At 49.8% G+C, this 22,588-nt stretch overlaps 1 protein-coding gene and 1 pseudogene across 11 annotated transcripts in view; one reads left to right on the top strand and one right to left on the bottom strand.

Moving 5' to 3' along the window:
- The window catches only part of EIPR1 (EARP complex and GARP complex interacting protein 1), a 123,245-nt gene that overhangs the window by 96,677 nt on the left and 3,980 nt on the right, over nucleotides 1-22,588 (bottom strand). For 8 of the 11 annotated variants that reach the window (XM_051833299.3, XM_089327868.1, XM_089327873.1 and 5 more), the window contains exon 2: nucleotides 10,674-10,757. The exons of 2 other annotated variants lie outside the window; for them this stretch is intronic. In XM_051833299.3, coding sequence (XP_051689259.3) covers nucleotides 10,674-10,757 — 84 coding nt within the window. Of the gene's footprint in view, nucleotides 1-10,673; nucleotides 10,859-22,588 lie in introns of all 11 variants that reach the window. One more of the 11 variants, XM_089327869.1, reaches the window with a different exon arrangement.
- On the top strand, nucleotides 19,169-20,396 carry LOC100347532 (peptidyl-prolyl cis-trans isomerase D pseudogene; annotated as a pseudogene).

Below are 22,588 nucleotides of genomic sequence, written 5' to 3'. Positions count from 1 at the left end.
TCCTTTGATGTGTGCACCTTAATGTAAGTTACATGTCACAAACAGAAATTCATCAGAGTGAATATAAGTAACAAACAGGTGAGGGAGATTCACCCTTTGTTGTAACCGATGAACTAAAAATTTTAAATTTAAGAATTTTGTCACGGCAATTAATATTCATTATATAAGCCAAGTTTACTTAATCATTTACATCCAGTGCTGGGAAGGCTACAGTTAAACTGGTACATACTGTAATCTGTATAATTCTTTCAGGCGGTTTATTACAATATATAAGAACTATATAAATGTTGAAACAGAAACAATTTGATTTCTTGAAATCTGCCCCCAAAGTAAACAAAAAAATTAGAATTATGGAATATTATGTAGTTCTAAAAATTGTGATTAAGGGCAATAATAAGCACCAGAAGTGTGAAGAGAATACTCCATTTTAAAAAGCAGACTATAAAATGGCTGCTATTACATAAACCACCCCACGTGGAAAAGGACTAAAAGGCAACATACAAAGTCAGAAATGATTCTGCTGGTGCTTGGGAGTTCTTTTCCTCTGTATTCAACACACTTCCTACTTACCAGGAAATCCATTAACACTGAAAACCAGCTTGCAGTTAATGTACTGTTTTGCCACATCTCTGAAACACACTACTGCATCAGCAGCCGGACTGGCAGGAACCCCACACAGCAGCTGCCTCTGTCTGGCTGGGCCCCCTTCCTGGGCCCCTGGCCTCTCCAGCCCCCTGTGTCTGACAGATTCTCCTGTCTCCCGCCTCCACAGTGCTGGCCTCTCTTCTCACCGCCTCCCCATGCCCTCTTGCGTAAGAAGACACGAAACAAATGCTTCCCACGCCGGCCCTGCTGCGTGACCTGAATATGCTGCCCTTCAAATCCACTCTCTTCTCCACCACACGCGGGGTCAGCCACACACTGGCTGCAGAGACGTGGGCTCTGCTAACGCGACACCCTCCAACAGGGCCGCCTCCACTTGCCTGCTCAGCTAGAGGAGCCACTCAGGTTCCTCCACCTCCCCTTGTTTCATAAATCCATAGACAAACCCAAAGCCCACAGCCCACCCCTCGGCGAGACATTAAGAGGAACACACTGGGTAGGGACAGGTGCCGAGCTGAGTGCTGCAGCCCTGATGACGAGGCAGCCATAACCATGCCCTCCAGGAGCTGCTGCTGAGGCTCACTCAGTACAAGCCAGGGCTTACAGGAGCCCTGAGGAGGGGCACAGGCTGCGGCCCACACCACGCCGGGGGACGTCCCCTCCACCTGCCAGGGTGCCTCCGCGGGCAGCAGCGAGCAACAGCCTTGACCTCAGCTCTCTTCTCCGGGCACTACCCTGCCGCCCAGCTCATGGGGAGGACACAGCAATGCCTGGCTGAAAAACAGACGCAGTTACAGCCAGTTACATAAACAAGTGAATCGCTGATTTGTAACGGCTGAGCAGGTCGGGAACAACAAGGTGGGAACAACGTAGCCAGTGCTTAAAGACCACGCTGAATTCTGGTTTTTACAGGTCTTAGCGGTGCATAATGAAGGTCAAGCTCATATAACTTGAGGCACATTATTAAAACATTCCAAGCTAAATTTACCAGTGCTGGGCTAAGGCCATAGACAAGCAAATAAACACTTAAGATATGAAGTTGATTAGGGGCCCGTAAAGATGGTCTAGCGCCCCCTCACTTCCTGAAGAACCCCGGCTTGGACAAGAGCTGCACGTGCACAGCAAGAACTGGCTGCAGAGGGCAGGGCCAGGCACAACTGGGAAGAGGCGGGGAGATGACAAGGAAAGGACCACGGATGAAAAACCAAAAGCCACCTACATGGGACAGTTAAGGATCGAATGGCCTCCCCCCAGGCAAGAGGTCCTCCAGCCATGGGCTGCAGCCGTTGGTTCCTGCCCTGACTCCAGGAACACTTGGCCCCACTACCCACCATTAACTCCCCCTGCCCGCAGCCCCCACTGTGTCCTTGTCCACTGTTGCCAAGGAGCCTCCACTTGTCCACTGCTCCCAGGAGCACTCTCACTGGGCACAGGGAGGTCCTGGAATGTGGACCATCCTGACAACCACACACAATGTGGCCGGGGTGAGAGCTGGGGGAGAGCAGGCGTTCTGCTCGTCTCATGGACCCCATTTCTTTACTCCCAGGGACGTCTGTGACGCTGACAGCAGGGAGGGACCCTGCTGCATCTCGTCTCCCTGCAGCATGAGAGGCTGACACAACAGTGACCCCTGAGCCAGCAGGCCCGGGCTCCAGTTTGGATCTGCCACCAACGGGCTGTGCCGCCCTGGGCAAACCACCAGCGCCTCCTGGGCTTCCACTTCAGCACTGTGTGAATTTGGGGAGCCCTTTGTCTAAGGGAAACACGTGGGGTCCTTTAGTTAGGAATTTAAATGAAAAGCAATGGGATTATGACGTGTGTGACACATTTCCCAAGGCTTCCTAGGCCCATGGTCTGGATGCTGTCTGCCTGTCCCCATTAATACTCCGTACTTGAGCACACAGGTCCAGGATTAACAGCCTGGGACATGGAGAATCCCACATTCAAGGATCTCCCTGTGCACAGAGAGGTGCTCCACGGAATAGTGGGCAAGATGACAGCTCATCTACAGCAGGGGTCAAGGACGAGGCAACACCAGAACTGAACCACACCACTGCACACCACCAACAGTCCCTGGACAATCACACTTCTGGATACAAGTACGAAATTAGAAAGACATGACTAAACTCTGCAGCTTAAAAACAAATAGTCATGGGGCATAACAGACGCGGGAGACCAGGATTCTCAGATAGCAAAGAGTACAACAGAGTCGAGAAAGACAGGAACTGTGGTGGAAGGGACTCTAGGCTGCCTCCATCTTTACCAGGGCTACCTGAACTGTTCTAGGCACAGGATTCCAAGGAAACACAGCCCACCACTCCCAACGTCCTGGAGAAATGCTTCGGGAACCCTCACGGAAAGGCCTGCTGGAAAAAACCAGAGAAGCAAAGTCCCCATGTGTTTTTCCCAGCAGGTTTTCTTACCAGGAAGAGACCCTGCTGGGCCCCAGCTACACCACACCCGGGCTGAGGGCTGCAACTCCGGAGGGTCCATGAAGGGCCTACTGCATTTACTCCTCAGGACTCCAGGGGACAGAGCAACACTGGGTTCTGACCCAGTTCTTCCTGAAATCTAAAGCAAAGATCTGCAGGATTTCATTGTAGCAAAAAACATGGAACTGGATGCCAGGCCTGGGGTTCCTAGTTATGTTTCTCTTTCAGACTGAAAGAAATGTCATTTATTGTCTGAAAATGTCATGGGATAACCTCAGATTTCCCTGTGAAAAATGAGTACTCTTGTAGCATTAGAACTAATGATTATATGGGGTTATGGCCTTCCTTAAAATCCACCCCTCAAAGGACAGCATCAGCAGGTCACAACCATAAACAGCTGTCGGTCCTCCAAACACGCACCACACACGTGAGGGGTGGACGGGTGTGGAAGTACCATGGAGAAAAACAAGCGCAGAGGAGAAATAGCTGGACCTACAACAGGGGGCCTCTGCTGAGGGGCCGGGCACACAAAGACCGCAGCCAAGAAGGGAAGGCACTCACCGCCCAGCTGAGAACGTGGGGGTGGCATGGGAGGGACTTCACAGGAAGATGACAGCAGGGCCACCTGGAGGCAAGGGGAGGATTCAAAAACCCTGCACAGAGAATCATGAACTTTGCCCCTCAACCGCAGAACGCGCCGGAGGTTAGCCAGGAATGCCGACAGGCCTGGGAGGCAAACCGTCTTCAAAGAGGCTGCGAGGAAGCAGCGGAAGACCAGGTCTTTAACTCTTAGACCTGTCTGCAAGCTTGAAAGAACCTCCTGAAGAAGCCTGCAGAGCGGCAGAGCACGCGAGCACACGGACAGCACAGGGCCCCACAGTGCGGCAGAGCACGTGAGCACACGGACAGCACAGGGCCCCACAGTGCGGCAGAGCATGTGAGCACACGGACAGCACAGGGCCCCGCAGTGTGGCAGAGCACGCGAGCACACAGACAACACAGGGCCCTGCAGTGTGGCAGAGCACGCGAGCACACGGACAACACAGGGCCCCGCAGTGTGGCAGAGCACGTGAGCACATGGACAACACAGGGCCCCGCAGTGTGGCAGAGCACATGAGCACAAGGACAGCACAGGGCCCCGCAGTGTGGCAGAGCACGCGAGCACACGGACAGCACAGGGCCCCGCGGTGCGGCAGAGCACGCGAGCACACGGACAGCACAGGGCCCCGCGGTGCGGCAGAGCACGCGAGCACACGGACAGCACAGGGCCCCGCGGTGCGGCAGAGCACGCGAGCACACGGACAGCACAGGGCCCCGCGGTGCGGCAGAGCACGCGAGCACACGGACAGCACAGGGCTCCACGGTGTGGCAGAGCACGCGAGCACACGGACAGCACAGGGCTCCACGGTGCGGCAGAGCACGTGAGCACACGGACAGCACAGGGCCCCACAGTGCGGCAGAGCACGCGAGCACACGGACAGCACAGGGCCCGCAGTGCGGCAGAGCACACGAGCACATGGACAGCACAGGGCCCCGCAGTGTGGCAGAGTACGCGAGCACACGGACAGCACAGGGCCCCACAGTGCGGCAGAGCACGTGAGCACACGGACAGCACAGGGCCCCGCAGTGTGGCAGAGTACGCGAGCACACGGACAGCGCAGGGCCCCGCAGTGCGGCAGAGCACGCAAGCACACGGACAGCACAGGGCCCTGTGGTAAGAACCCACACTGGCAAAAAGAAGAGCGGCAAGGCTCTTGGTAACAGAATTCAAGCCTCTGGAAGGATGGCAACACCGGCCCGTGGGCTATAAATCCCACAAAATCTGGCATTGCTAAGGCAACAACAGGTGGGCTATAAATCTATAGCAGGCTAATTTTTAAGTGATGATTTTGTATGGCAGAAAACTGGGTCCCCACACCTGGATAGGGTTTCCCTGCAGGACAGGCCACCTTGGGATGCTCCAGTTGCCCAGGGCAACAGTCCTTTTATCCTTAAGGGAGGGGAAGGGACCAAGAAGAGGAAGAGCAGGAGTTGGGAAGAGGAGGAAAAGGCAGAAAGAGAGAGGGGGAAGACCCTAAGATTCAGTCTGGCTGTGCAGCTGGGAACTTGAGTTTGTACAAAGCACCCAGGAAACTTGGAGGACAGCCAAGGTGAGGACTCACAGGCAGGGGAGGTGCATGGACACAGCTAGTGTCAGTCAAAGCACAAGCAGAACCACAGAGCCAGGGCTGGAAATGTAAGCAGAGACAGGTGCCCAGGGAAAGCAGGCAGTTGCTTTGTCGTCCCTTGGGAGACTTCTGCCTTTTCACTGACCAGGACCCTAAACTAGCTGGGCAGTGCTAGAAGAGGACAAACCCTGTGCTCCAGGTCACCTGGGCTCAGCCACATGTTTCCAGAAGGAAGGTTAACACTCACCACTAGCTACACAAAAATGGGGGTCGCCAGGACACGAGGAAAATCTGGGATGCACCCTGCAGAAGCAGTAAACAAAACTCCTCCGATAGAAACCCCAGTTCCTGTGTCAGCCACGTGCCAGAGTGCACACCTCCAAGACTAACTCCACTGTCCTCCAGCAGGGACAGAGACACCTGCCCAGGACTCGGAGATGCAACAGGAAGAGGCTCCTCCCCCTCAGGACTGTGACAGCTCGGGATATCCTCAGAGCCAGCGCTGCCGGAGCGAGGGGAATGACTGAGGCCAAGGCCTTTGCTAGGGAATTCATGACTGCCTGGGAGGAGCTGCCAGGCTGAGGCAGAACCACGGGCCATGCACCCTTACCAGCAGCAGCCCCAGGACGGGAGGGGCAGAGGCAGGGGCCTCACAGCTGGGGTGTCACAGGCGTGGCACCAGGCGCTGCCAGACACAGCCAGTCTGACCTCTCACAGCACCCTCCCCCTGCCCCGTCTGCTCCACGCACACAGCTCAACCGCTCACACGGGGCACAGTGCAGGCTGCACGCAGCGACGGGTTCTTGCAATACCTCATCCCACAGGGGCACTTCCAGCAGCAGTGCATGGGCACGGTTTACAGGTAAGCCTGCACAAAGTGCACGTGCCGTCTCAGGACCACAAGCAGCGGCACAGCACGCGTGACAGCTCAACTGCAGACTCAGATAAGACAGTGGGGGGGACAGAGTGTGCTCACAGGCCTCAGTCCCAATAACACCACACACAAACTGCACGACCTCCGAGAAAAATTAAACCACTCAAGCCCAATGTCCTCAACTGTTTAAAGGTAGGGAAACTACACCTGCTCCATCACCTGAGCAACAAATGCAGAATGAGCCCTGATCATGTCACCATCAGCCTATAGCAGGAGCGCCTCTCAGTCAGATGTGAGCGCCCGGGGAAGGCAGATGGGACAAGTCTGGTTTCAATGGGTACCACATCGGTACACTGCAGAGTTTCCAACTGTGGGTCCCAACAGGTTCTCAAAAAAGGCCTGCAAACAACCTGCACGAAACTGCTGTGAGATGGTGGTGTGAACACTGCAGTGAGATGGCAGTGTGAATACTGCTGTGAGATGGCAGTGTGAATACTGCTGAAATGGTGGTGTGAACACCGCTGTGAGATGGTGGTGTGAATACTGCTGAAATGGTGGTGTGAGCACTGCTGTGAGATGGTGGTGGGAACATTGCTGTGAGATGGCAGTGTGAATACTCCTGTGAGATGATGGTGTGAGCACTGCTGTAAGACAGTGTGAACACTGCTACAAGATGATAGTGTGAAACTGCTGTGAGATGATAGTGTGAATACTGCTGAGAGATGGTGGTGTGAGCACTGCTGTAAGATAGTGTGAACACTTCTATAAGATGATAGTGTGAACACTGCTAAGATGGTAGTGTGATTACTGTGATATGGCAGTATGAGTACTACTATGAGATGGTAGCACTGAGAGGACTGTGACACAGAAAGTCAGAACTGCAGAACAGGAACATAGAGAGGACTGGGACATGGAAACATGTTGTTGGTGAGAAGAGTCATATTACATGTAGAGATACGCACACATCATGTGTGATGAAATGTGTTCACATGTGAGGTGAGACAGGTACTTCATGTGTGAGGACAAGGAAACATGCACATAATGTGCATGGAAACTGTATGTGTCCACATGAGAGCAGCTGTGTGAGAGGACCCACACCTTCAGTGCAAGGGGCTGACAGTGCTGCCTGCAGCCTCTGTGCCCCACATGCCTGGCCCTTCTCACCACACCATATGTATTGTTCAATCTAGAATGACTTCACACGCTTGTTAGAACTTAAGTGAGACACAGCCTTCCTCAGCATCAGAGAAGTGGTTTCTGGACAAGAGTAACTGTTAAGGATAAACATCTTGGGGCCGGCGCTGTGGCACAGTGGGTTAACGCCCTGGTCTGAAGCACCAGCATTCTATACGGGCGCTGGTTCAAGACCCGGCTGCTCCAGTTCCAATCCAGCTCCCTGCTATGGCCTGGGAAAGCAGTAGAAGATGGCCCAGGTCCTTGGGCCCCTACACCCGCGTGGGAGACCCAGAAGAAGCTCCTGGATCTTGGCTTCGGATCAGCACAGCTCCAGCCATTGCAGCCAATTAGGGAGTGAACCATCAGATGGAAGACCCTTCTCTCTCTCTCTCTCTCTCTCTCTCTCTCTTTCTGCCTCTCTTTCTCTCTGTGTGTAACTCTGACTTTAAAATAAATCTTTAAAAAAAGGATAAATATCTCTCATTCAATATGAGATGTCTTTTGCCCTAGATCCAAGAACAGATGATGTGTATTCTGGGAATCAGGATTGTTAAGACCCATACACCTCACTGAGAAGTGCGCTTAGAGCTGTGGACCCTGGGACCCCCACGCACTGTGCTGTTAGGAGGGTGAATGGCAGCCCTTTCTGTCTTAAACAACTGCTGCGATCAGCCCTAGCATCCCTCCTAAAGCTGCCCACCACAGAAAGATGTGACCAAAAAGGAAGCGGCACCAGGGGACTGCATGTTCATCAAATACGTGCTGGAGGAATGTGGCTCCCCTCTCCACCCCCACATGCTTGCGCCTGAGAATCACAGTTATGTATGTGCTTTTATTTTGTATTAAACTGCTAATTAAATCTTTGCAAGCATAAGAGATGTGTAAAGTTAAGGTGCATAATAAAACATATTCTGTACTCTAAAAAAAGGATCCTATGAAGCCAACCTGAGTGACTTCAGGAATTCCCAAGGCAGGGAGAGGGGAGGAGAACTATGACATGCCTTTAAAACAATTCACTGGACTCTCTCTTCTTCCAAAATGGACTTAGGACACATTATGTCCCTTTGCACTGATTCTTTAATACTGGCACTACATTGCACATAATTTTAGTTATAACAATCATGCTTTACACACTGCCCCCTTTTTATGATTTTTATTATTTATTTGAGAGGCAGAGGTACAGAAAGAGAGAGGGAAAGAGAGAGAGATCTTCCATCTACTGGTTCACTCCCCAAATGGTCAGTGGCCAGGGCTGGGCCAGGCCAAAGCCTGGAGCCAGGGGCTTCATCCAGGTTTCCCAGATGGGTGACAGGGTCCAAGGGCTTGGGCCATCCTCCACTGTTTTCCCAGGCACATTAGCAATGAGCTAGATCAGAACTGGAACAGCTGGGACTTGAACGGCACCCATATGGGATGCTGGCATTGCAGGTGGCATCCCAACATGTTACCCAAACAGTGGCCCCTAATTTTGCTTTTTATCAATGTTTTCCCTACGAAAAAATGTGTAAGCATCTTCCATTAATAATTTCTTCCTTGTTCTCAGAAAGTTTAAAAAACAGTGCTAGAGAGGGTATTTGGCACTGTTGTTAAGACACCATTCGGGAAGCCTGCATCCCACATTGGGGCCTGGGGTCAAGTCTGGCTGTGCTCCCAATTCTAGCTTCTGGCTAGTGCACATGCTGGGGGGCAGCAGTGCTAGTTCAAGTAGTTAGGTTCCTGGCTTCCGTCCAGCCTGGGGGCCACACGAGGGGCGGGGGCCCTGGGGCAGGGGACTGCATATGGAAGAGAGGGTATGCAGCCTCACCCATCTCTGCTGTCATCACCCAGGCGTTCCTTCACTCATTTCCTTCAAGCAGTGCCTCGCAAAGCGCTCACTGGCTTCATGGCGGTCCTCTCTCCCCTGGGGTGGCCATGGGAACTAATGGTATAAATAAACGATCCCTATCTCACATTTTTCCCAGGAGAAAAGCAACACACATACATACTTACACACACATTCCAGAAATAGAAAACTGGAAGGAAAACGGTTAACATCACAGGTATTCCTACCACCTGACAGAACCACCGGCTGATTGGCTGGCTCTGTTTCCTTCCAGTGTTTCTTCCCTATTTTCTGTTTCCTATGTCCTTCCCAAAAAGCCTTTATTCTAAGATGAGACTCAATTTTGTACTTTGCTTTCTTCATGTCACAGTGGTCATATTATGTGTATAATTTTAACATTCCACTGAATCACCTAACGGTTAAGCTGCGATGTCTAACAGGGATCTGTAACTTTTTTTTTTTTTTGACAGGCAGAGTGGACAGTGAGAGAGCCGGCACACCGCGCTGAAGGGATCTGTAACTTTTAATGAGAGCAGTGAGTAAATCCAACAAGACGTACCATATTCAACCAGACTAAAAGAGAGAAATCTGCCATGATAAGTGCCAATTCTGTACTGTTCAACTAAAATTTGCACATTTGGATGTTCTGGTTACTTCTAGTTTTTTATGATCACAAGTGCCATTATAATTATTATACTTTCTGTGTAATGTTTTCTCTAGGTTTTGGATACAGAAATTACAGATTAAATAACATAAACATTTACTTGTAAAGCTGTAGATATGCAAGCATATCACCAAATTCACTGCCAAAATAACTATGTCAGCTTTAAACCCCTTGGTAGTATGTGACACTGACAATCACACCAAATCCTACATAGCACTGAACATTCTCTCACAGCTCTTTCCCTGTCAATTCCCGGGTGTGGCCAGGTTCACTGGGGAGGGCCTGGGCCACTGCTCCATGGCCTTGAGCATCCTGCTCAGTCCCAACGACAGTGCACACCTTCACCATCATCGTGTTCTCTGTGAGGGAGAGGAAGCAGGCATCTTCATCTCCACTTCAGTGACAAGTCCTGCAAGGTCAATCCATTTGCTCAAGGTCACAGGGTAGTGGCCAGCGTGAACTGCATCCAGACCTCCTGAGTGTCCCCTGCAATGGCCAGTGCAGCAGATGGGCCACATCCTGTCAGCCCACCTGGGTCAGCTGGCAGGGACATCCTGGAGTTCCATGCAGACTGGGACTGGGACCCAGGCTAGGCCAGGAAGAGTGCTGGGAGCCAGGAGAGATGGTGGTGCACTGCGTGCCTACACTGCATCTCAACGGCTCACACAGGAGACCTATGTGGCCACAAACCCAACAAACCATGAAAGGAATGCTGAGGAGAGTGAGTCTAAATTAGAGGACTCAGTCATCCCATACAATCGGGTAATGGTCTTAGATTTGAAAAGATGTATTTAATCCAATGATTAAAGTTTTATTTTGTGTAGCATTAATTTTTTTCTTAAATGTTACTTTAAAAATCAAGAGCAAAAAAATGGTTATATGACTAGGAATAGGCTTAGTAATTAACATGTATACATTTGTCAAAAATAGTTACCTGATTATCATATTTAAGAGACTGCGTCCCGACCAAAAACCGAATGGCGTCTGTCTCTGCAGTTTGAGGTGTTAATGCCCGGGCCTGCAGGAGGGAAGGAAAGGCAGACACGCTGAGCACGTGGGACCCACAGAGATCGGAAAGGCGCTTTGTCTCATCTACGGCTGGCAAGCTGTGCAGCCTGTCTGCAACACAATTTAAATAAAAGACTTCAACTTTCGCATACTTTTAACACAATTCCACTTCAAGTCTGTACATGGAAATAAATACAAATGGGCACAAAAATTAAACAATAAGGATACAAATTATTTATGCAGCATTGCTTCAGCAGTGAGAGATGGGTTCAACTGAACTTCAACAGTGCGGCAGAAATGGGCCTCCAACAGTGGCAGAACAGGTGGTGTACACCGACTTCTGTGCAGAGAACAGCCAGCAGAACTCAGTCGTACCTGGGCTGTCTCACAGCCTGAGAACCGCCAGTGGAGACAGAAACACTGCCAAGGGCCCAGAGGAAGGAAGTACTGAGAGGATCTCTCACTCCACCTCCCTGCACCTCATCAATCGGGAGAGCGTGGACAGCGCAGACAGGCCCGAGGGCCAGGTGCAGAAAGCCCAGGCACAGGGCTCCCCGAGGAGAAGGGGCCGGGAAAGCATCCACCCACAGGGCTGCAGCCCAGGAGTAGAGGGGAACCAGGACCACATGGACCAGGCCGGCAGGAGCTGCAAGTCTTCTCAGTCCTCGTCCTCTCTGAAGGTGACCGAGCAGGCCAGTGCTCCCAGGCCAGCGAGCCTCCTGCCAGAAGCAGTACATCCTCAGGAGCAAGACAATACCCAAAGTTCTAAAACTCTCACATAGAATATCTGACATTCAACAACCACAAAGAACCCAGGCAGTTCTAAGCCAGTCAAAACCGTACATTCAGAAACCAGAAGAAATCACTGCACACAGAGAGGGCCTGCACAGGATTCGAACGCTCACACTCTGAGACACAAGTACCAGGGCTCTGACGCGTGTGCAGGGGCCTTTCCAGCCACTGCTCTTGGGACCTGTGCAGAGAGGCCAAAGGAAGGAGGACTGGCAGCAGGAGAGGTTGAAGGCACTGTACCTGCCACGGAGGCCTGGGCTGATCTGATGGGGAGCTCTGGAGCCGGTCACTCAGAGCTTAGGCCAGGACGGCTGGGCCCTTACGCCAGCCCAATCCACCCGCACTGGTCAGCGGCAGGATGCAGGCTGTGACTGTGGGCCCAGGGCTCTGTTTAGGTGGGGCCATTCCTGGAGCAGGACCCAGCTGAATGCTAACAGCCACCGACAGTCTCAGATACTGCTGGATTTCTGAGAGGGAAATCTGGACAGCATAGACCAAATGTGTTCAGTGATTCAGAGACAAAATTGAGAATTTCAGGTGATGAACCTGATCCTGGGAACACGCTGCACAACTGGTGTCAGAGCTGTGCACAGAACTTCAGGCTCAGAAACGCAAACCCAGCTCCCTTTTAGTACGGCCATGAATTGCACCTGCACAAGTCCCGTCGCTCACAGTGTGCTGCCTGAGGCAGGCACAGGATGGGCCACTGAAAATGCCCACTCCTAGTCCCCAGAACCTGGGCCCATGCTGCCTGCTGTAGCAGAGCCTTCCTGGGTGTGACAGTGTTAACACCCTGAGATGGGAGATTGGCCTGGATTATTTATTTAATCTCCTGTATCCATGGAATCAGAAAACCTGGGGCTGGCATTGTGGCACAGCAGGTTAAGCCGCAGCTTGTGCTATCAGAATCCCATATTAGAATGCCACTTTGAGTCCCGGATGCTCCACACTCGATCCAGCTCCCTGCTAGCACCTGGAAGAGCAGAGGAAGGTGGTCCAAGTGCTTGGACCCCTTGACACTCATGTGGGAGGCCTGCATGGAGTCCCTGGCTCCTGGCTTCAGCCTGGCCCAGCCCTGGCCATGGTGGTCATCTGGGAGTGAACCAATAGATAGAAATTCAAGTAATCTCTCTCCCTCTCTGTGTCACTTTGCCTTTCAAAGAAATAAAGAAGGAGGAGAAAATGGAGAAGAAAAAGAAGAAAGAAAGAGAGAGGGAGAGAAGGAGGGAGGGAGGGAGGTAAGGAGAGAAGGAAGAAAGGAGGGAGGGACAGAGGGAGGGAAGGAAGGAAAGAGGGAGGGAGGGAATCAGAAAAACTTTGCTGAACACGGATAGAGAGAGAGAGATTAATGAGAGAGAAGAGGAAGAGAACCAGAGTAGGTCAGCGAGGGAAGGACACAGGCAGCCGTGGCGGGCAGCCCGTGCTGGCTGAAGAAGCATGAGGGGTCCAGGACACAGAAATGTGGGCTTCTGAACTGGAAAAGCCAGGGACACAGCCTTTGCCCTGGACTTCCAAAAAGAAAGCGACCTGACTCTGATTTTAAGCCCTTGAGACCCACACTGGGCTTCTGCAAGGGACTATTAGGTAATGCAACTTTCTGCCTCTAGGTTGATGTGATTCATCATGGCAGCAGCGAGAAACCAGCACGGCCTCCCTTAGTTCACTGAACGGGGCTGCTCCGTCCACAGTTTCCCGTCCCTCGTGGAGCTAGAAACGTGTATTGCCAACTTCATCTCACACCTCTGATTCCTATTCTTTTGTCCTGATTTCTTGATCCATTCCTTTCAAAACAGAGTAAGAGAAACAGCTTAACAGCTGTCCCTCACCATTCAATCTGCCCAGTTTTAACTTGATATTCACATCTAAAGCAAAACAATGAGATCTTCTAGGTGTCCACCACCAAAAAAAAAAAAGCAGTGACAATTTCATGAACTACTCCTAGAAGACACAACCATAAGATATAAGAGTCGGCCGGCGCCGCGGCTCACTAGGCTAATCTTCCACCTAGCGGCGCCGGCACACCGGGTTCTAGTCCCGGTCGGGGCGCCGGATTCTGTCCCGGTTGCCCCTCTTCCAGGCCAGCCCTCTGCTGTGGCCAGGGAGTGCAGTGGAGTATGGCCCAGGTGCTTGGGCCCTGCACCCCATGGGAGACCAGGAAAAGCACCTGGTTCCTGGCTCCTGCCATCGGATCAGCGCGGTGCGCCGGAGGGTGAACCAACGGCAAAGGAAGACCTTTCTCTCTGTCTCTCTCTCTCACTGTCCACTCTGCCTGTCAAAAAAAAAAAAAAAAAAAAAAAAAAAAAGATATAAGAGTCAGCAGCACAAAGACATCAACTACTAAAACACATTTCAATAAAACAAACTAAGAAAAATATGACCAGAGCAGTATTCATATTATTAGATATCTGGAGAGGAAAAACCTAGTTGGCCAATTCAATTAGTCAAAGTACTTTTTTTTAGATTTATTTATTTCTTTATTTGAGAGGTAGAGTTACAGACAGAAGGAGAGACAGAGAGAAAAGTCTTCCATCTGCTGGTTCACTCCCCAAATGGCTGCAACAGTCAGAGCTGGGCTGATCCGAAGCCTGGATCCAAGAGCTTCTTCTGGGTCTCCCACACTTGGTACAGGGGCCCAAGCATTTGGGCCATCTTCTACTGCTTTCCCAGGCACATTAGCAGGGAGCTGGATCAGAAGAAGAGCAGCTGGGACACAAACTAGCACCTATGTGAGATGCCAGTGCCGGAGGCAGAGACTTAGCCTACTACACCACAGCACTGGCCCCAGTACTTTAAAAAGAATTGTTTGTTTATTTATTTATGTATTTATTTAAAAGGCAGAGTTCAGAGAGAGAGATCTTCCAACCGCTGATTCATTCCCAAATGGAGACAAAGGCTGGAGCTGGGTCCATCCGAAGCCAGGAGCTTCTTCTGGGTCTCCCATGCGGGTGCAGGGGCCAAAGCACTTGGTCCATCTTCCACTGCTTTCCCAGGTGCATTAGCAAGGAGCTGGGCTGGAAGTGGAGCAGCTGGGATTTGAACCAGCACCCTTAAGGGATGTCAGTACTGTAGGTGGCAGCTTTTACCCACTACACCACAGTGCCGGCCCCATCAAAGAACTTTTATGCCTGCTTCTGCCAACTTGCTGGGACAATTTTGGGGGCCTTAGACTATTTTTTTTTTTTTTTTTTGCAAAACAAGTGAATTCTTCATCAATCTAGAGAGTCTCTGCCAAACATGTGCGCACACATGCATAAAATTTGCCGTATAAATCAGTAAGACAGAGAACCTCTGAACTCTATGATTTAAAGCCCCCTGGCTCACAAAAAGTGACTCTAATGAAGAGGAGCACATGCTACCCTGAAGGACCAGGGTTCAGCTGCCGCAAAGGCTGAGCCCCACATCAGCAGAGAGAACCTGGAGAGGCTCCCCAACAGACAGGGCAGCGAAACCTTCAGTGCAGGAACCCGCAGTCAGCCCAGAAGAGAAAAGCCCAGAGGTCCCCAGAAACGGGGCCCCCGAGAGGGCCTGTCTGAAAAGGAATGCTTCTTTGACATTAATGGACTTCTCTGTGCTCAGGTCAGTGGTGAACAGCTGACTGTGCACCTGCTGCACATAGTAGGTGCTACAGAGGTATCCAAGAGGCATGAGACATAAAGCTCAACCTCGGACACTTAGGCTCTTATTATGGGAGTGGAGGAAAGACTCGAAAAGATTAAAAGACCAGACGGTGCCTAAGTGTTAAAACACCAGCCCAGACCAAAATCACAACAAATGCACCCTTATCAAAATGGACCGGTGGGCTCAACTTCAGTCAGAAGGCATCCCTTTAAAATAGAAAACACACACACACACACTAAGTAAAATTCATTAGTAGCTATTATGCTGATAAAGAAGGGCACTTCAGGAATGCAGGCATGACTGGAGTGAACACACAGACATGGAGCGGGGGCAACTGCTGGAGCCAGGAGAGCACACCTGGAGAGGGAGTAGGTGGGCGCGCGGGAACACAAGCCTGAGCACCACGGCCTTCCCCCGGGTGCTGCAGCCTCAGAAGAGCTGGCCTACGGCGCTCCCTTGCCGTCCCCCAAACAAGAAGACACTTCTTTTGACCAAGCCGAAGAGGGAAATCATTCTTATAAACAAAGCCAAAATACATATTTCAAATGATATGAGTGAAATCTCATAAATGTAGATCTTTCCAGGACACAATGACAGAAAGAGCTTAATTCTGGCCATTCTGGCGCAGATCTCATCTCAACGTCTATCTATAATTCTGCTTTTCTGACTGAATTAATGTTAGAACGACCTAAGTCTATGCATAAAGATGGTTTTCCAGGTGTTTCAACAGCACTTACCTCAAGAAGATCGAGTTTTATAGACTAACACTCCTAATACGGTCTGCGCTGGTACCACCCTAATTCCCTGGAGCTGGCAGGGAGGCAGGAGGGATGTGGTCAGCCCTGCTTAGCAGACGAAGAGACTGAGAACCTGGGAGCTGCAGGGACTCAGCCTCAGTCGCAGAGCTGCTGATGGGCGAGAGGAACCTAGACCCCAACCTCAAGTCCAGCTGCAGGCAGCCAGAGGTTGTGGTGGCAGAGGTTAGAGCACAGGTCACGTGCTCACAATCTCACAAAGAAAGTCCACAGCGTGTTTTTTTACAGAGCCATAGTTCTACCTCTATCCCCAGTGTGACCACACCAGTGAGAGCAACTGGAAATGCTGAGAGTTCAAGAAAACGGCAAGAAAGACTTGCCAGAGCTCTTATGTCAAGTTAGAGGAGGTACAAACATCAGCACTCCCACACAAAACTCCTGGGGACGTTCCAGACTGTATCCAGTCACCCCAGGGAGCAAACTGTGCCCGGGCAATGGCTCTTTACCAAACGCTCCCCCATCAGCAGCCCTGCTCTCACCAGGCTAAAGCTGTTGGAGAAGGCAGAGCTGCACCTGCCCCGCCTTCCAGGAGGGGCTCCCCCCTGTGCCACCCCTGAGCCAGTCATCCAGCCCTTGAGCCCCGCTCTTCCAAGTCTCCTCCTCCTGGCTCCTGCTCCTCAGCAGGAAAGACTCACCTCTCCCTTTTCCCTTTGAAAAGAAATCAGTTTCCCCATGACGCTCCCTCCACATCTTCCATTCACGGCCAAACGCAGTGCTGGAGAGAGGAGACCAGGACAGCCCTCTCCAGCCCCCTGCCGCCAGGGCCCAGATGTCCACCAGGCCAGACGCAGCCCTGCCTGCGCTCTGCAACCCTGCTACACGCGGCAGACACCTTCGACAGATCAAGGCCAGAAGCCAGGCTTTCACACAGTGAGTGAGAGACTCCATGTCTCTCTTCTCCTTCCTAGGAAATCACACAAAGCAAGGAGGAGAATGAAAACCAAAACATAAACTTGGTCTTCAAAGGAACTCAGAGACATCTTAAATCCAAAAGCACAGTATACGAAGAAAGACTGCAGGGGCTGAGAAGGTCTCGGCAAGAGGAAAAGATGCAAGCAGCCATGACAGGCCACAGAAGCTCAGGTCTCCAAGACAAGCACAGGCCTCGAGGGACAATGCCGTCACCCCTGGGACACAGCAGCAGGTGCACAGGGTGGTGGCAGGCACTCCCCACACATCACTTGTAAGAATAAAGGCAGGGCCCACTGGCATCAACTCAGGAAGCACTTTGGCTCCACGGAGGAGGCAAGAGGCCGTGCTGTGGCTTCTTGGCCAGGGACTAACAACAACGGAAGGACACGCGCACAAAGCCCTGTGCTGAACGCACTCTCCTGCCAGCAGGGACAGAGGCCTGGCCAACGCCCCTCACAGATCCTACAGAAGGCACTCACTCATGAAAAGATCAATGATCCAAAGGCACCAGGCAAAGTGACGACAGAGAGAGGGATGTGCTGAGGGGCTCTGCAAAAGTGCAGGCGACAAGAATAGGACAGCAAAAGTTAACAGGGTGAGCAAACATATCAACATTGATTTAGAAAAGCTAAAGGAGCAATCACCTCTCTCAGAAAAAGGGAATGAGAAGCATAGATAAGAAAAGAGAGAAATTCAGGGGCCAGTGCTAAGTATGACGTGGCATCCCATACGGAATCCCAGCTGCTCCACTTCCTACCCAGCTCCCTGCTGATGTCCTGGGAAGGCAGTGGAAGATGGCCCGAGTGCTTGGGCCCTGCACCCACCTGGGAGACCCAGGGGAGTGAGCCAGAAGATGGAAGATCTCTTTCAACCTCTCCCTTTCTCTGCAACTCTGCCTTTCAAATAAATAAATAATTCTTTTAAAAAGAGAGAAGAAAAAGGGGAAATTCAAAGCAAAGCTCAGAGAGGATACGGCAAGACAGCCAAACCTGAGCTCGTGGAAGTGAAAAACTGAGCCAGACAGGAAGGAAGTGTGGACTGCAGAGAACTTGCAGCATGGCAGGGGCAGGGGACGGAGAAGAGGAGACCTCTGAGACAGAGTTCAGGTCTCAGAGCTGCAAGATCTCCAAGAAACAAACCAAGAAGTCAGTGTTGAGGAGCAAAGAAAATCATGTGTCTAAGATGCTTGCATTTTTAAAAAAAGATTTATTTTGTTTATTTATTTGAAAGAGTTACAGAGAGAGGCAGAGGAGGAGAGAGAGAGAGAGAGAGAGAGCAGTCTTCCATCCGCTGGATTACTCCCCAAATGGCCGCAACAACCGGAGCGGGGCTGATCTGAAGCTAGGAGCCAGGAGGCAGGAGCTTCTGCAGGGCAGGGGCCCAAGTACACTAACCATCTTCAGCTGCTTTTCCAAGAGCATTAGCAAGGAACTGGATTGAAAGTGGAGCAGCCTTGGCCGGCGCCGTGGCTCACTTGGCTAATCCTCCACCTGTGGCACCCGTACCCCAAGTTCTAGTCCCGGTTGGGGCACCAGGTACTAGTCCCAGTTGCTCCTCTTCCAGTCCAGCTCTCTGCTGTGGCCCGGGAGGGCAGTGGAGGATGGCCCGAGTGCTTGAGTCTCTGCACCTTCATGGGAGACCGGGAGGAAGTACCAGCTCCTGGCTTCAGATCGGCGCAGCGCCGGCTGTGGTGGCCATTAGTGGAGTGAACCATCGGAAGGAAGATCGTTCTGTCTCTCTCTCACTGTCTATAACTCTCTCTGTGTGTCTCTCTCTCACTGTTTAACTCTGCCTGGCAAAAAAGAAAAAAAAGTGTAGCAGCCAGTGCCCATTCAGGATGCCAGCACTGCAGATGGCAGCTTTACCCACTTTGCCACAGCACTGGCCCCAAGATGTTTGCATTAATGATACAAAAGAATTAAAGCAAAGTAAGCATCTAACTGATGAAGTTAAAAAAAAAAAAGAGAGAGAGAAAGTGCCAACCTAAAAGACCACTCCTCAGTCCCCAGTGACCACCTGCGCTGTCGGGAGTATGACAGGTCTCAGAAGTTCCTGGAAAATGAGTGCCATGAAGAAACCAGGCGCTGCCATCAGCCGGTATTGGAGCAGGCCTGGGAATGTCAGCGCCCAGGTGTCAGGCTGTACGTCCAAGCGCTGCCATCAGCCGGTACTGGAGCAGGCCTGGGAATGTCAGCGCCCAGGTGTCAGGCTGTACATCCAAGTGCTTCTGCAAGTGGAGATGTCCCACAGTCCCCCAACCCTCCAGCCCCAGTAACCCCCGCGTCTTTTTGATCTGGACATTGAAGAGGAGCTAGCTGGTGGAATTATCTTAGAACTGTTTGCAGATATTGTATCCAAAACTGCAGAAAATTTTCATGCATTGTGTGGAGGAGAAAAAGGCATTGGACCTACAACGGGAAACCTCTCCATGTCCAAGGACGCCCTTTCCCCTGAATTATTAAGAAATTTATGATTCAGGGTAGACTCCTCAAGCCAGAATGGGACACAGTAGAGAGCAGTTATGGTGAGAATCTGAAGATGAGAATTTCTATCATAAGCATGATCAGGAGGGTTTATTGAGAATGGCAAATGCAGGCCGAAACACAAATGGCTCTCAGTTCTTCATCCCAACAGTTCCACTCCTGATTTGGCTCGGAAATATGGCATTTGGCCAAGTAATTAAAGGAATAGGTGTGGCAAGGATGCTGGAAAATGTGGAAGTGAAAGGTGAAAAACATACCAAAACATACAAAAACATACCATAACATACTGTGTTATTGCAGAATACGGAGAAATGAAGGAAGGCGATGATTGGGGAATCTTCCCCAAACCTGGCTCTGTGACAGTCACCCCGATTTCCCTGAGGATGCAGATACAGATTTGAAGGATGTCAATAAAATTCTATAGTAACAAAGACTTAGAAAACATTGCAAATACTTTTTCAAATCTCAGACCTGGAAGATGGCCATTAAAAAATATACGAAAGCTTTAAGCTATATGGATGGTTCAAAGGCTGGTACTGAGAAAGCAGGTAGATCCAGGCTGCGACCTATAGCTTGAAGCTGTGTACTGAATATTGGTGGTTATAAACTGAAGATGTCAAACTGGCAGGGAGCTATTTACAGTGGTTTTGAGACTCTGGTAACAGACCCGTCAAATACCAAGGCACTGTTCTGCAGAGTTCAAGGATACCAAGGACTAAAAGAATAAGATCATAATTTGGCTGATCTTAAGAAAGCCCCCGAGATAGCACCAGAAGACGAAGCTCTCCAGGAAGAACTGCTGAAAGTCAAACAAAAGATAAAGGCACAGAAAGACAAAGAGAAGGCCATATATGCCAAACTGTCTCCTCAATGAGGATTCGATTTGGCTGAAACAGTATGCATTGATGATATGAATACAATAAGAAAATGTAAGGGTTATTATATATGTATGATCTCCAATGTGTTTCCTTTGACATTTCAGTTTCCTATTGTTTACAGTTTAGGAATTTCGATATAGATTTACTCTTAATAAATAAAGTATCAAAATACCATAAAGTTCCTTTTCAAATTACTGTCTTCATTTTCACAAGGAATGCTGTGCAACCATTTTTTAAATTCCTAAAGATATACTTTGTTGAATAAAATAATAATAATAACATAATAAAATAAAATAAACCAGTAATGACTTGATATAGCATGACTGAAAAAGGTCTCGTTTAAGGCACCAAGAAAGATAGGGCACCAGTCTGAAAATAGGTCCTAAAGCCATTACCTGCTATGCTAGCATCCCATATGGACACTGGTTTGTGTCCCAGCTGCTCCACTTCCAATCCAACTTCCTGCTAATGCCTGGGAAAAGCAGCAGAGGGTGAACCAAGTACTTGGACCCCTGCACACAGGTGGGAGACCCAGATGAAACAAACTCCTGGCTCTTGGCTTTAGCCTTGCCCAGGCCCAGCCATTGTGGCCACCTGGGGAATGAAGTGGACAGAAGTAGTCTCTCTCTCTGTACCTCTGACTTTCAGATAAATAAATAAATCTTTAAAAAATAAAAAAAAAAGGAAAAGAAAATAGCCCCTATCAGAATAATATGAATTCTGCTAATGTGAAGAAAGGGCAAATGTCAAATTGATGGTAAGCTTGGGTGGAAGAATGGTGAAATCACGGTTGCTTTATAAAAAGTTTATGGGGACAATGCTCCAGAGACTTCAGCAATTACCAGTGAACAACTCATTTTAAGATGGGACAAGATGGGGCTAGTGTTGTGGTACAGGAGGTAAAGCTGCTGCCTGCAGTTCCAGCATCTCACATGGGCACAGGTTCATGTCCTGGCCACTCCAATTCCATTCCTGCTCTATACTAATGGCCTGGGAAAGCAGCAGCAGATGGCCCAAGTGCTTGGGCCCTTGCCACCCATGTGAGAGACCTGGAAGAAGCTCCAGGCTCCTGGCTTCAGCCTGGACCAGTGCTGGCCATTGACAGCCAGCTAGAGAGAGAAGGAAGATCTCTCTCTTTCTGTCTCTCCCTCTCTATATATAAGTCTTTCAAATAAATAAAACTAAATCTTAAAAAAAAGAAAAAAGGAATAAGGGACAAGATGAAACCCACAACACCAGGTAATCCCCATTCATCTGCAAGAGAAAAAAATCCATCTTGTTTGTGCCCTAAATGAAAAACACAGATGATTACGGCAGAAACAATGGTCAACACCACAGACATCTCAGTTCAGTTTCCACAACTGTGACTTCAAAATTAAAGTATATCAAACTTTCTGCTCAATTGATGCCAGAACTGTTGGGCCCAAATCAACTGCAAACAAGATCAGAGTTTTCACTGGGACATTAAATAAGTGGGATAAAGATCTTGAAGCATTTCATAGAAGAACAATAACAGAAGACAGAACCTCATTTTACCAGCACCATCCTGAAGAGAAAGCACAAAGCAATGGCTACCAGGAGGTGGAATGGTCCAGCAACAGCAGAAGCAGACCAGTGGAGAGCAAAGGTCACACAGTTTTGGGAGACAATCAAGGCATTTTGTTGAGTGACTTTCTGGAGAGCCAACATGTGATCGCCTCTGCTTTTTAGGAGAGCGTTTTGAGAAAGTCAACTCAAGCTTTACCAGGAAAACACCCAAGAATGCTTCTCCCCAGGAGCGTGCTCCTGGTCATTCCTCTCCTCAAACAAGAACAGTTTTCCAAGAGTTTTAATGGGAAATCATTAGGTATTCACCTCACAGTCCATATTTGGCTCCTCCTGACTGCTTTATTTATAGTAGTCCTTAAAAAAATCTTTAAAGAGCACTCATTTTCTTCACTGAATATTAGGAAAAAGACTGTATTGATCTGGTTAAGTTCCCAGAACCGTTAGCTTTGTAGAGGTGAATTAAATGTCTGCTGTCACCCTTTACAAAAGCATCTTGACCCTGATGGAGCTTATGTTGAGAAATAAAATTTGTTTAGTTTTTCTCTTTTAATTCTATTTTCCTTAACTTTCTGAAGTTTCCTCATGTGTGTATACACACACAGATGATATACACATATAAACATATCCATATGCACACATAGTCCTCAGCCACACATTTTTAGAGGGAGGAAAAAAAAAAGACAAAAGAGGAAAGCGTCTAAGGTGGTGCCAAAAACAAGTCTGAGTTTTCTAATGGCACAACATTAAAAAAAAAAAATTTAAATAGTAATGTTCAAAAGTATCAACATATTTTCA

The sequence above is a fragment of the Oryctolagus cuniculus genome, chromosome 2 (genome assembly GCF_051225735.1).
Source record: "Oryctolagus cuniculus isolate XC-2025 breed Fujian yellow rabbit chromosome 2, ASM5122573v1, whole genome shotgun sequence".
In the NCBI taxonomy this organism is placed as follows: domain Eukaryota; kingdom Metazoa; phylum Chordata; class Mammalia; order Lagomorpha; family Leporidae; genus Oryctolagus; species Oryctolagus cuniculus.
This window is presented reverse-complemented; position numbering and strand designations above follow the sequence as displayed.